The 15,336-nt window shown below is 38.9% G+C and overlaps 1 protein-coding gene across 1 annotated transcript in view; it reads right to left on the minus strand.

The window, feature by feature from the left end:
* pou6f2 (POU class 6 homeobox 2) overlaps positions 1–15,336 on the minus strand; it is a 69,230-nt gene that overhangs the window by 15,723 nt on the left and 38,171 nt on the right. The window contains exons 3-4 of the mRNA XM_017452855.3: positions 10,950–11,087; positions 756–965 (exon numbers count right to left, since the gene is read on the minus strand). Coding sequence (XP_017308344.2) covers positions 756–965; positions 10,950–11,087 — 348 coding nt within the window. The remainder of the gene's footprint in view (positions 1–755; positions 966–10,949; positions 11,088–15,336) is intronic.

Raw genomic sequence — 15,336 nt, forward strand, 5'->3', positions numbered from 1 at the left:
GTAGTGTAGTGATGTACTGCAGAGAGGTAGTGTAGTGGTGTACTGTAGTGAGGTAGTGTAGTGATGTACTGTAGAGAGGTAGTGTAGTGATGTACTGTAGAGAGGTAGTGTAGTGATGTACTGTAGTGAGGTAGTGTAGTGATGTACTGCAGTGATGTACTGTAGTGAGGTAGTGTAGTGATGTACTGTAGTGAGGTAGTGTAGTGATGTACTGTAGAGAGGTAGTGTAGTGATGTACTGTAGTGAGGTAGTGTAGTGATGTACTGCAGAGAGGTAGTGTAGTGATGTACTGTAGTGAGGTAGTGTAGTGATGTACTGTAGTGATGTACTGTAGTGAGGTAGTGTAGTGATGTACTGTAGTGAGGTAGTGTAGTGATGTACTGTAGAGAGGTAGTGTAGTGATGTACTGTAGTGAGGTAGTGTAGTGATGTACTGTAGAGAGGTAGTGTAGTGATGTACTGTAGTGAGGTAGTGTAGTGATGTACTGTAGAGACAAACTGTAGTAATTTACAGTAATGATGTACAACTTTTGCTGCTGTGTGCAACAGTGTGTGATAGTGAAGTATAGTGTATGTGCAACATTGTGAAGTAAAGTAATAATGTGTATATGCATCAGCAGTGTGTATGCAGCAGTCTGTCTGTGTGTGTGTGTGTGTGTGTGTGTGTGTGTGTGTGTGTGTGTGTGTGTGTGTGTGTGTGTGTGTGTGCAGCAGTGTGTAATAATGTATTACAGTGTGTGTGACATTAGTGCTGACCTGCTGTCCAGTTTTGATTGGTGATAGTGTGATTCCCTGTGTGTTGATGACAGGCAGGATCTGGTTTCCAATCACTGTAGCGATGATCTGGCCTTGTGCATTGGTCAGAAGTTGCGGCGTGATCGGCTGGACCTGGAGAGATGAAGTTCCACCCCCTGTTTGGTTGGAAGGTCCTGCAGAGTTTGGCATCAGTGGGATTGTACCAATTATCTGTAAATATAGGGGTGGACAAAGAAAAGTTCATAGTTTACTCAGAGACATATTCATTCACATTAGGTCAAATGAAATATGTAGTTGTGTCATTATTCATGCAGAAACACAATACGATCTAACTGCAGTAAACATAAACAGTAAGATATAAAAGTCCACTATAAAGAACTGCTTTTATTACATCAATTATTAAAACAAATATATTTTTTGTCAAATTATTTTGTGCCGGCCTTTATGAATTAATGTCAAGTTGTTTCTTTGCATATTGCATTAAGGACCACACCTAGGTTTTTATTTCTCAAATTAAAAAAAGAGATCTCAGTTTCAAATATAATTTGTGAGTAATAATTATCGACTGAGTAAAAAACAGTTTATTCTAGTTGAGGTCTGGAACGAGTCTTTTTTACTTCAAAGGAAATTATAGAAGTCACCAAACAGCTGAAGAAGTTGCTGGAAGATTGGCCTTACACACACACACACACACACACACACACACACACACACACACACACAGACGACATTTATATGTCCTTGTATCAGAAACCTCAGATCATCAGGCTTGTTTTGCTTAGGACTGTCAGGTACGTCCCACATGATTATCCGTCAAAGTGGTTTGAGCATTGCTAAGGTCAAAGTGCTGTAGAAAATGTAGGCACATACACACAGCCTGTTTGCTGATTTCCACACACATAATACACACCTAGTAAAGGTCAGGATGTGAGTAGATTTGTGTTAACTGGTGCACACCACTGACTCATATCCATTATAAGACCAGATGAAATGTGTGTGTGTGTGTGTGTGTGTGTGTGTGTGTGTTTGTGCATGTGCTTGTCTGTGTGAGTCTGCCATGGACAGCTTGTGTCTATTCAGTGACTCTGTAATTTAGAAAGTGGTTGAAATACAGTTGTGGCACTTAAGGCATCTCTCACTCCACCACCAATGCTACACCACACACACACACACACACACACACACACACACACACACACACACACACACACACACACACACACTTCTAATTCTGTGGATCTTGTACTTTAACCCCCAAAACACTCTACTGCCTGCTTGTTTTCTCTCCTTCGTCCGGTGTTCATTTCTTCTAGTCCTTTTCCTTTCTTTATTCATTTCTCTATTTTCAAAACACCAAAAGCTGTGACATGATCTTTGTTCCATCTGAAAATTTTTGATTCACTTCATGTGCATGGACCGCAATGAGCCTGGGAGTCAAATAATATCATTACTTTCAAAGGCTTCAAAATTATGAATACCTTTATTGTCAGTGTACAAGTACAATGAGATTCCGTGTGCAGTGTCTCTCAAAAAATAAAAAAATATGGGTAACACTTTCTATTTACATTTACACCGGACTCTGATAGATAGACTGATATCAGACTCTAACTGATAGTGCCGCAGTGTGTCTCGTGTGCTGCTCGGCACAGCATACATTCCAGCAATGTTGATTTCACTATCATCATTATTCTGTACTCCTTGACATTCCATTTGCACTACTGCATGCTGTACTGCTCACCTGCACGCTGGGTACCACTACTGCATACGTGTATATGGGTGCTGTGTATTTTGTATTTGTGAATACTGTACAGGTGTTTGTTGTGTATCTTGCAGTCTGTATACTTGTATTTTATACTGAACATGTGTGGAGAATGCACCCAAGATGTTCACCACCTGTACACTTATGGTTATGATGAAGTGACAATAAAGTGATTTGATATTAAGGGTCACATACAATTGCAAAAACAGAATTAATAAGGAGAAGCAAAAACCACTTACAAATACAGTGGGGCAAATAAATATTGAACGCGTCAAAAAAAAAATCAGTAAATATATTTCAGATGAGGCTATTAACATGAAATTTCTCAACTCAAGAAATCCAGAAATATAAAGAATACACAACATTAAAGTGCGTAAATAAAGTTATGTGTAATAAAGTGGAATGACACGGGAAAAAAGTATTGAACATGCTAAGAAAAAGCAGTTCTCCAAGGCAAGGTAAGGCAAATCAATAAGTAGTTATACCTCCTATCTGTGCAAATTAATATCAGCTGGGTTAGTAAATTGATGGTCTATAAAAAGGCTTTTCGTTACCAAGGTGTCACACAAGAAACATCTCATGATGGGTAAAAGCAAAGCGCTCTCCCAAGACCTTCTCAACTGTATTGTTGTGAAACATATTGATGGAATTGGATACAGACGTATTTCAAAACTTCTGAATCCTCCAGTAAGCACCATTGGGGCCGTTATCCACAAGTGGAAGTAACATCACTCTGTCATCAACCGGCCACGCACAAGAGCTCCTCGCAAGATTTCTGAACAGGTAGTCTGGAGAATAGTCAGAAGAGTAGCCCAAGGACCACTTGGAAAGAGCTCCAGAAACACTTGGAGGCAGCAGGTACCATCGTCACAGAGAAAACAATAGGCAATGCACTCCACTGCCGTGGCCTCTATGTACGCTCATCCCGCAAGACTCCATTACTAAAGAAAAGGCATGTCGAAGCTCGTTTAAAGTTTGCTACAACTCATTTGGACGAGCCTATGAAATACTGGGAGAGTGTAGTCTGGTCAGACGAGAGCAAAATTGAACGTTTTGGTTATCATACTACACACCATGTTTGGAGAAGAAATGTCACTGCACATCACCCTAAAAACACTACACCAACAGTGAAGTTTGGAGGTGAAGCATCATGGTGTGCGGCTGTGTTTCATCACATGGTACTGGCAGACTTCATATAACTGAAGGAACGATGAATGGAGCCCTTTACTGGGAGATTCTTGAGAAGAATCTGCTGCCATCCACCAGGATGATGAAGATGAGACGTGGGTGGACTTCCAGCAGGACAACGATCCACAGCATACAGCAAAGGAAACTCTCAATTGGTTTCAGAGAAAAGAAATCAAGGTGTTAGAATGACCCAGTCAATCACCTGACTCGAATCCAACTGAACAAGATTTAAAGACAATATTTAGAAGAACGGGCCAAAATCACACCTGAATACTGCGACTGATTTCTTCATACAGGAAGCGTCTTGAAGCTGTCATTACAAACAAAGTCTTCTCCACGAAGTATTAAATACATTTCAGTTAGCGTGTTCAATACTTTTTTCCCGTGTAATTCCATTTTATTACACATAACTTCATTTATGGACCTTAATGTTGTGAATTCTTTATATTTTCAGATTTCTTGAGTTAATACTGATGTCTGGTGACAATTTCATGTGAATAACCTCCTTGGAAAAATATTTACTGAAAAAAATGTTGACGCGTTCAATACTTATTTCCGTCTCTGTATAAAGTAAGGACATGAGAAAACCAAATAACACACTAATAAGCTGATATTTCTGCCTACTAATAACTTATAACTGCTGTTTACATTGTGCACAATTATTAGTTGTAAATAAATAGATCATATCTGACCCCTTATATTGGAAGTGTTATTTATTATTTCCCATTTTTCTGAAAGTTGCATGATTTAGTGCAATCAATCTACAGTTCAGAAGTTATGTTAAAACAAAAAATGTGACAAAGCCCAGGGACTCTGGGTATGGACTCGAGTATTCAGGTCAGTTTAATAAATCTAGAAACATGAAAATGATTCATAGGAATTTTTTAACAATAAATAAAATTACATTCATTGTATGCTTATGGATATGGGTCTGCTTTTTATATCTTGATGATCACATGTCCACACAATTATAAGAATACCTGAAAGTTTCCAAAATGTTGGGGACATTTGGCTGGTTCCAATGTGGAAAACTGACTTATAGGGAAATAATTTTATTTATTTATTCATTTATTGTTTAAACTGCAGCTTTTATTGAAAAAAGTAAGAGCCAGGAAAGTAAGAGCCAATATTAACAGAAGTTAAAGCCTTGGATAGTGTGTGTGTGTGTGTGTGTGTGTGTGTGTGTGTGTGTGTGTGTGTGTGTTACTTAAACTAAATTAAACTAAATATTGTTACATTGCTCTACCCTGTTACTCCTGTACATAATTAAATTAATTCATATGTTGCCATTTTAATGCCTTTCCTTACTTGTGATGTAAAGAGTGCAATATATTTGGTTGTGTGTGTGTGTGTGTGTGTGTGTGTGTGTGTGTGTGTGTGTGTGTGTGTGTGTGTGTGTGTGTGGCGGTGTCTGATTTTCTACCTAGAGTGTGCGCATAACGTCCGATAACTAATTTACCCTTGGACACCTTAAATCGCACTGGCAATCCTGTAAACCACGTAGAAACTAAGAGCAATACTTCCTTCTGTGCTCTACTCTTCCACTCATCCCCCCTCTGCTTCATCCCGCTCTCAGTGACATAATAGCGACAGAGTGGCATGCCAGTGATCTGTAATTCATCCTCTCCACGGCTCATTTGCCTGCGTTGCTTCGCATTACTCGAAAGATAATTTATCTCTCTCTCCCTGTCCCTCTTTATCTTGTGCACTCCTGTGCTCCTGCTCTTTATCCCTTCCTCAGCACTCGCTCCTGCCACTTAGCATATTTCATTGTGCTGGGTGACGATGCTAGTGTCTCAGGAGCTGCTCTGCTCAATTATTCATCTTCATTGGGCTAAGTGGTTTTACTATTTGTATGAGCAGCGAGGCGATGACAGCGTGCTCGCACATGCACGGGACGGCACAGAGCCATTCACTCGTCTCTTGTCTTTCAACTACAGACCATTTTTCATGTTAAATATCATTCAATGCTACGTAGGATGGATTGAAATATGCAACAAAGAATATTTAACAAAGAACGCCCTTGGTTTCTCCCGTCAGTTATAAAACACTCAAAATCATTTATTTATGTAAGGAATAAAACATAATACGGCATGCTGTCATAGGAAATTAATCAACGACTGAGTGGTGTGATGCGGCCTGAAATAACCGGGAGTTACTAACACCAACTAAGTCTTTTATTCCTCTTATACTACACCAGATTACAAATGCTAACTATCTTATTTACAGCATAGTCATATATTTCCATACTTCTGTATTTATTTTACATAATATATATTTTTGAATTGTTGAGAGCACCTGGTTTAAGAGATAAGAAGATAAAAGAACATTACATTCTTAGGTCAACAACCATGTTCCCTCTGCCTTTCAACTCTGCTTTCTTTATCCTTTATCTTTTTTTTTTTTTAATGGAACATATCGCTCTCTCTCCTTCTCTCTGTTCTTCCCATGAGAAGTCACTGTTTTGCAACAAATGTCATCTCCTTCTTCCAGCCAGGCCAATCTGGAGTGTTCGCCATGGTCAGCAAGCCAATATCCCTGCCCATTTTCTCCCCTAGTGCCCCCTGTTCAGAGGAGAATAAGATTGCAACCTATATTGGAAGAGAAGCCCAAACTTCTAACATCCAATAATGCCGAACAACAAACAACCGAACAAAAAAAAAAAGCACATACTATTTGAACTCAATACTCCACTGAATATAATATGCTTTATGACAGTTTTTATTTCATAAATAGCAATAGTAACTGGACAAGACATATCTTAACAATGCGTATTTTAGTGCCTTTCATACACAGAGAATCAGCTAAGGAGTGTCTGACACACTTCCAGCTTTTTACAGAATACCAGAAAGTGGAAGACAGTCAAATTATCGACCATCTTTCTATTAACAAAGAGGATCTGGCAACGACAATTTGCTGACAAATGATAAGGTTCAGCGTCAACAAAGCAGGCTCAGCCGTAGCCAAACTCACAAACAATGAACAAAAGGCTAAAAGCCTGACACTTCCAGAACTGCTATTTACAGTGATAAAGAGAGAAAGGTAGCATCCATTGCCATTTACCTCCGAGGCTGAGCCACAAAATAACTCCCAGAGGCTTCCTTTATATTTAAGTGTAAACGGGAGCACACGAAGAGAGAGACCTCTGAACTCCATCTATCTTTTTCCTCAGCATGCAGCTTGACTTGATGGATTTATAGCTCAGAGTGAGGACTTGTAGTTTTATTTTAAATTTGCTGAAACAATTCTGTATTCACTCTGCGTTCACTCTGTCTTTTAGGTGAAACATTCCTTGAATGCACACGCTGCTCTTTCAGCAAGAGAAAATACATAATATAAATACTCACTTGTGCTCACTGATGTTTCTAGCAGAGGCAATCATGTGATCTGTTTTAGCTTAGAGGACACTCTACTAGATTTAGACTGAGCTTAAGGCAATGTGGCTAAGATAGTTCTGGCACCAGGCATCTATTTAAACCCAAAAGCCACAAGGACAAACACACAGCCTGGCCTCAACGTCTCATCTGAAATTCAGTGCCTCCGACTGTATTATCTTCTTTTCTGTGTCATGTCTGAGGCATCATCTGGCCTAGTTCAGGGCATGTATTAGTATCTTTAATGTTAAAAGCAGAAAGAGGAGAAGGAGGGGGCTCCGGCTCAAAGACCTACAGTACAAGTGTTTTAGAGAGCCCAAACTAAATAATAGGCTGCTGTAATAAGGTCAGGAGCAGAGGCTGTAGCCCTAGGCTTTGACCATCTCCATGACCTGATTGTGTCAGGCGGCCATGACAGCATGAACGCACAGCAAAAAACGCACAGCGTGGTCCATCAAAGCCAGCGTAACGGCGATACATCCAGCCAGGGCCCTGCGGGTGCCTTCAGAAACCGAGCACATGCCAAGCTCATTAGGGATGTTCAGCATCAAGACGCTGACCATGTTCACACACTTGCCTGTACATGCTGAAAAGTGTCAATGCAAATACACACAAAATAAACCTACCATATATCTGTAATCAGATATGCTGTTTAAGAATTTATTATGTGACACCCATAAGCACATCAGAAAAACTGCAACAACAACAACAACAACAACAACAACAATAATAATAATAATAATAATAATAATAATAATAATAATAATAATAATAATAATAATAATAATAAAGTTTAAATTAAAAGTGCTTTGTGGTATGAAAAGGGCATGTTGGCCACACACTCTTTCCCTTTAGTGTAAGGGTGGTGTGTACCTGTGATAAGATGATTCATTAGATAGGACTTAGCTCTGACAAGCGCCATCGTTCAAGCCTCTGGCAAGCGATAGAACTATTCTGCAGCCGGCCCATATAAATATGACAAGGTCAGCTGTTTATCCCCCTGTCTACACACTGCAGACCAATCAAACCATTACATTCGGGTTAAGAAACCACAAAACTGGGCCGCTGACCAATCATGATAATCACACTCACTTCAGCTTTCAAATCAGATCAGACTAATGTCTTCTTATCCAATTGGGATCAGACTGAAAAGGTTAATATGTGAATAAGGAGGCAGATGGGTATACAGTGCATCTGGAAAGTATTCACAGTGTTTAACTTTTCCCACATTGTGTGATGTTACAGTCTTATTCCAAAATGGATTCAATTCATTATTTTCCTCAAAATTCTACAAACAACACCCCATAATGACAACGTGAAAGAAGTTTGTTTGAAATTTTTGCAAATTTATTTAAAAAAAAAAAAAAAAAAAAAAAAAAAAAAAAAAAAAAAGCACATGTACATAAGTATTCACAGCCTTTGCGCAATACTTTGTTGAAGCACCTTTGGCACCAATTACAGCCTCAATCTTTTTGAGAATGATGCTACAGGCTTGGCACACCTATTTTTGGGCCGTTTCTCCCATTCTTCTTTGCAGGACCTCTCAAGCTCCATCAGGTTGGATGGGGAGCGTCGGTGCACAGCCATTTTCAGATCTCTCCAGACATGTTCAATCGGGTTCAAGTCTGGGCTCTGGCTGGGACACTCAAGGACATTCACAGAGTTGTCCTGTAGACACTCCTTCGTTATCTTGGCTGTGTGCTTAGGGTCGTTGTTCTGTTGGAAGATGAACCTTCTCCCCAGTCTGAGATCCAGAGCGCTCTGGAGCAGGTTTTCATCAAGGACGTCTCTGTACATTGCTGCATTCATCTTTTCCTGGATCCTGACTAGTCTCCCAATTCCTGCCGCTGAAAAACATCCCCACAGCATGATGCTGCCACCACCATGCTTCACTGTAGGGATGGTATTGGCCAGGTGATGACTGGAGCCTGGTTTCCTCCAGACATGACGCTTGCCATTCAGGCCAAAGAGTTCAATCTTTTTGTTTCTCATGGTCTGAGAGTCCTTCAGGTGCCTTTTGGCAAACTCCAGGCGGGCTGTTATGTACCTTTCATTGAGGAGTGTCTTCCGTCTGGCCTCTCTACCATACAGGCCTGATTGGTGGAGTTCTGCAGAGATGGTTGTTCTTCTGGAAGGTTCTCCTGTCTCCACAGAGACACGCTGGAGCTCTGTCAGAGTGATCATCGGGTTTTTGGTCACCTTCCTGACCATGGTCCTTCTCCCCCGATCGCTCAGTTTGGCCGGGCGGCCAGCTCTAGGAAGAGTCCTGGTGGTTCAAAACTTCTTCCATTTACGGATGATTGAGTCCACTGTGATCATTGGGACCTTCAATGCTGCAGAAATGTTTCTGAACCCTTCCCCAGATCTGTGCCTCGATACAGTCCCGTCTCGGAGGTCTACGGACAATTCCTTGGACTTCATGGCTGGGTTTGTGCTCTGACATGCATTGTTAACTGTGGGACCTTATACAGACAGGTGTGTGCCTTTCCAAATCACGTCCAATCGACTGAATTTACCACAGGTGGACTCCAATCACGCTGTAGAAACATCTGAAGGATGATCAGTGGAAACAGGACGCACCTGAGATAAATTCTGAGTGTCACGGCAAAGGCTGTGAATACTTACGTACATGTGCTTTTTTGTTTTTTATTTTTAATAAATTTGCAAAGATTTCAAACAAACTTCTTCCACGTTGTCATTATGGGGTGTTGTTTGTAGAATTTTGAGGAAAATAATGAATTTAATCCATTTTTTAATAAGACTGTAACATAACAAAATGTGGGAAAAGTGACGCGCTGTGAATACTTTCCGGATGCACTGTGTGTTTAGAATAAATAGTTATTTTACTGTTTCCAATAACACTTATTTTCAGGGTATCTATACTGGACCTCAGTAACACACAGAACCATCATACAAGTCTTATTTATTAAAAAACAAAAACAAACAAAAATAAAAAAGACTTATATCAAAGCCTCAGAGCTGACAATATGTAGAGATATTATCCTTATCTTAAAAGTTGTTTTTACTACCAGCATATTAGCGAAGCTTTGAGACTATAAAGTATCTACTTTATTTCAATTCATTTAGCTGACATGAGCTTCATAACATTAGAAATGCACACACAACACACACATTTTATAAAGACGTCAGTATATGTTGTAAATATGTACTGAATCAGTGCTTCATAAACTTTGACTGCAAATGAGCCAACAAATTCCAATTCATCTATATATAAAGTAGATAAAAATAAATACACTTCCTAAAAGGTAAGATGACAGGGTCATTAGTTCATAGAAAATGTCTCTTCATGAAGTTTCATGAAGTTCTGTTAGTGAAGATAAAATGCCCTTTTATATAAAGTGTTAACTTGTCTGTTACCATGAAAAGTTAACATCACCATTCCTTCAGTTCCTGAGATCACTGACAGGAAAAACTGCACACACACAAATATGTGCCTCCTACAGTATAATCCATCCATCCATTTTCCATACCGCTTATCCTACACAGGGTCACGGGCAGCCTAGAGCTTATGCCAGGGGACTTTGTGCACAAGGCGGGGTATACCCTGGAAGGGGTGCCATCCCATCACAGGGCACAATCGCACATATATTCACACACCCATTCACACACTATGGACAGTTTGGACAGGGGGAGGAAACTGGAGTACTCTGCGGAAACCCCCGAAGCATGGGGAGAACATGCAAACTCAGGCCGGAAACAGGATTCGAACCCCCCAACCGCGGAGGTGCGAGTAACCAAATTTTAAATTATATTAACCAAATTTTATATATATATATATATATATATATATATATATATATATATATATATATATATATATATTATTACTGTGTGTGTGTGTGTGTTACTGACCTGTCCCTGTGCATTGGTGACCAGTTGGCCTGTAACGCCTTGCAGGTTCGGCAGAGCACCATTCCCAAACATTTGTGATCCAGCAATAGAACCCATGGTTGCTGCTGCTACTGCTGCCTGGCTGGCTAGTGGATTGAGCTAAACAAAGATAAGGAAATAAAGACACTGGATTACAAACTAATGAAGCCCTTTCTATGAGCAGTCCAATATTGTCATGGTTTCCCTGACTTCATGTCCAGTTTCATGTTCCAGATGAAACAGTGTGCTTAGGTACGTATAATAAATCTGGTTTGTCCTTACATCCAACTTCAAGTATACAAGTTGCACCTATATCTAGGCTCACTGGCTTAACTAACAGTAGACCAACACTGAATTTATTAGCTTTTATTTGCTTAATTAGAATTATTTAATATTCACCGTAATGTTTTAACATATACAGCTGATCACAGAAATTATACTGAAAAGAAGTATCCAAAAACAGAACTTGTTACTGGCCATAACAAGTTAAAAATAAATGTTTTACAGCCTCCATTTCACAGCTTACAGTTTACAGGTGATCTTATGTGATCCACATCCTTCCTGGAAGCTATTTACTCCCTTGCTTCCCCTCCTTCCCTAAAAGGAGTGTCCTGTCTCTTTTCCTCTATTTCCCAGGCTCCCTTTTTCCCACCCATGTCCCCCCCCACCACACACACACTATTGTGCAGAGCTAATAAATCAAGCTAACCTTCTATCAAGTCGTGTGCATGGTTTGCTATTTGGAATCCTGAGAGGCAGACTGGAGCCTTTTATTAGGTTGCTTAAATAGATCAAGAGCTCACAGAGTCTGCGCACAGAGTGTCCAATTACTCTCCACAATGAGGGAGTAATAGAAACACTGCATGAAGTGGAGAATAGATAGAGAGGAGAGGCAGAGAGGGCTTTAATGACACAATTGGAAGCTGAGATTCCACCGATTCTGATATCAGTTAATATCTTATTTTAAAGCATGACTAAACCAGGACCAAACCTAAACAAAACATAAGGAGGTGTTTAAATTTGAATGAGGTAAATTTGAATGTTAGCTATCTTGTTTATCTTAAGCATGAATTATGGGAAGATTAATGCAGTAATTAGAACTACATCCGTGGCATCACTATCTCTAGAGCCTTGTAGTCATGATATATGCTGTGTTTGATATGTTTAAGACCATAGGTACAGGTGGAACATGGGTTAATAGTGGTTAGGGCTAGGATGAACTCACTATCAAGACATGTAGTTATGAGATATCTAAACAAATCATCTCCTCTCTCTCTCTCTCTCTCTCTCTCTCTCTCTCTCTCTCTCTCTCTCTCTCTCGCTCTCTCTCTCTTTTAAAAAAAACAAAAACAAGGGATATTTTCATGATGATATATATTTACATGTTGTTGTGGATAAAAATGACATGAAATAAACACGATAACACATAATATACATTATATACTTCAGTGGGTGTTTGCTTATCTGTGTTGGGGAATAGTTAGCTACTAGTTACTAGTTTAACTACATATTTTAGTAACATGGCAGTAGCTGAGGCAGGGAAGTATCAAAATAGCTATGTTAAGACAGACAAAGACAGACAGTGACCTCAGATATTTAGCCTTTTTTAATATAACACTGAATTAAAAAGCTGTGCTGTAATATCAGTAATAATGCTTGTCATCATTGCTTGTTATTTTACACTGGCTGATGCTATCTGGCTAAATATATACCAATACAAAATGTGCATTATCGTGTCTTCAGTCTTATCAACTGTCACCCGTCATAAGTTTATTTGATATTATTCTCTTATCAAATATGAATTACTTTTAAATTTCATATACTATTAAAATACTTAAGATTACTTGGCAAACAAAACAACAACACTTTGTATACATAGCTCAACAAATGACATTTTAAGATCCCCACTCTAAATTATGCATTCCATAAATTGCATAGATTTTTATTTATTTATTTTTTTACAAAAGTGTAAAAAGTGTGATATTACAAGAAGTGGGGTGTCAAGTTTAACAAATATGTTAGATATCTGCCGCTCTCTCTCTCTCTCTCTCTCTCTCTCTCTCTCTCTCTCTCTCTCTCTCTCTCTCTCTCGTGGGAAGGAATCCACCTTTGTTAAACTGAGACCACTCAGCAGCCATTTGTCTTTTATTGTACCACACTAGCGATGTATTACCAGGCTTTCTGAAATCAAATGATGAGAAAATGCCACGGAGCGATCAATACTTTTTCATTGACAGTAAAGGTTAAGCACATTAAGAATGACATCGCATTTGTCTTATGAAATCATATTTCATGTTGGTGGCCTGAAATTGGATGAGATTGATACCATGTCCCTAGGACTGAAGGCTATATATTTATATATTTTTTAAAAACTCCTAATCACAGAAATCATCTTTTCTTTGTCCAGTGTTCCTTTGTCCTTCGGCAAAAGTCAAGTGGCAGTTGATGATATCAGTGGCCTAAATGTTAAGAGCAATGATTTGCGTCCTTCAATACTTCACTATTTGACAATTGTGACAACTAAATGCATTAAGAGGCTTGAGGAGGTTTGACTGCTTCAAGGCAGGTAGTGAAACACACAGAGGCGTGATTCTTAACAGATTTGAGTTATTGTGGAGTTGAGATGCTACACTCTTAAAAATAAAGGTGCCAGTAATGGTTATCTAGGGTGATGCCACTGAAGAAATATTTTTGTTTTCTTCAAGAACTTTTTATTTTATTTTATTTTTTTGCCACAAGAAGCCGAAAAACAATTCTCCATCACAAAGATCTTTCCACATAATGATAATTGTACTCTGCTGCACTAATACAAAAGGTTAAATATCTAACCATTAAAAAAGGGACTCAATAGATGGCATCACAATATATGTTTTTTTCTTTTTTCAGTGTACCCTCACAGAAAGGCCACACAAATTCCACATGATTCACAAGTAGTTTTAGTTATATTTCACAACTTTTTACATGTACTGCTTGTGGTTTTTATTTCAGATGTGATTTTTTATCATCCATCCATTTCCTGTACTGCTTATCGTACACATCGTTGCGGGGAGCCTGGAGACTATCCCATGTTTTTCACAAAACCTGTGGAGATATTGCCATTTCACAGCTAGCCGAGTGAGCTAGACTAGCTAGTCAGATCTTTTGATGTTTTACAGTGTGAAAGCTCTTTATTACAATTAAGATGTCACTTCTGTATTTGGTAGCATGTGCCTGTTGTGTTAAATATATCCAAGTGCTGCTACAGCTTGTAGGTAACACTCAGGAGAGTGTAGGGGCATCTTTGCTAGATAGCTAACTATGTAGCTACAAGCACGTATGAATTAGCATGAGCTAGCTAGCTACTGAACCTAGAACGTTATGGAATCCCCAACAGCATTCGGCTAATTTGGAAAGCCACAGCAACATTATCTTTTTTTCTTTCTTTTTAATCAAGGTGGTGTTCACGTCAGTATAGCTCACATGGCTAATTAATAATTATACATTAATTAATTAATATACAGTAATTGTATATTAGTAACCCTAACCCAAGCTCACTTCTTGAAACATAAACACTGAGATAAGAAAATGACACTTGGATAGTTTAGGGACAAATATTGAGATAATTAAAATCTGCTTTAATGGTCGCCAAAGATCTTGGTTATATAAGGCTTCTATCACATCTAGCTAGTCTCAGGGCAGAAAAAGCTAAAAACTTGCATAATATGTTACCATGAACAGAATGGTTGGGTTACTTTATGTCACTTTCACACATCTTACTTTATTATGCCATTGCTTTCAGCCTGATTAAGCCTTGTTTGTCTTGGTCTTATCTTGTTATCTTTCTCATCTTCCACTACATACCACACCAGCACTGCTGAGCTAAAAGGATGCCATGTGCCCTGTGAATCATATAAAACCCAACACCACATCTCTTTAAATAACCAAAATTCACAGCATGTGTGTATCATAAAACACGACCCATACACAACTCTAAGCCACAAAATCAATATCATCACAGCTCTACCACTGACACTGATGTCATTTAATGGTATATCAATTTATTAGAATATATAATTATACACAAATTCAATTCAATTCAGTTTTATTTATATAGCACTTTTAACAACGGACGTTGTCCCAAAGCAGCTTTACAGAAATATATGAATTCAGGATCTAGATTTTAAATGTATGAATTCATCCCTACTGAGCAAGCCAGAGGAAGCCAACCCTAATGAGGAATTCATCCCTAATGAGCAAGCCAATAATCCCTCTATTATGTTCATTAATATCATTCAGACCCGGTGTGGATGCACTGGTGCTAATGTGTGCTTCAGTAAAATCAGCAGCAGGAGGTGGAAGAGGAAGGGGAAACATGAGGAGAAGAGGATTG

Source organism: Ictalurus punctatus, chromosome 23, assembly GCF_001660625.3.
Source record: "Ictalurus punctatus breed USDA103 chromosome 23, Coco_2.0, whole genome shotgun sequence".
NCBI lineage: Eukaryota > Metazoa > Chordata > Actinopteri > Siluriformes > Ictaluridae > Ictalurus > Ictalurus punctatus.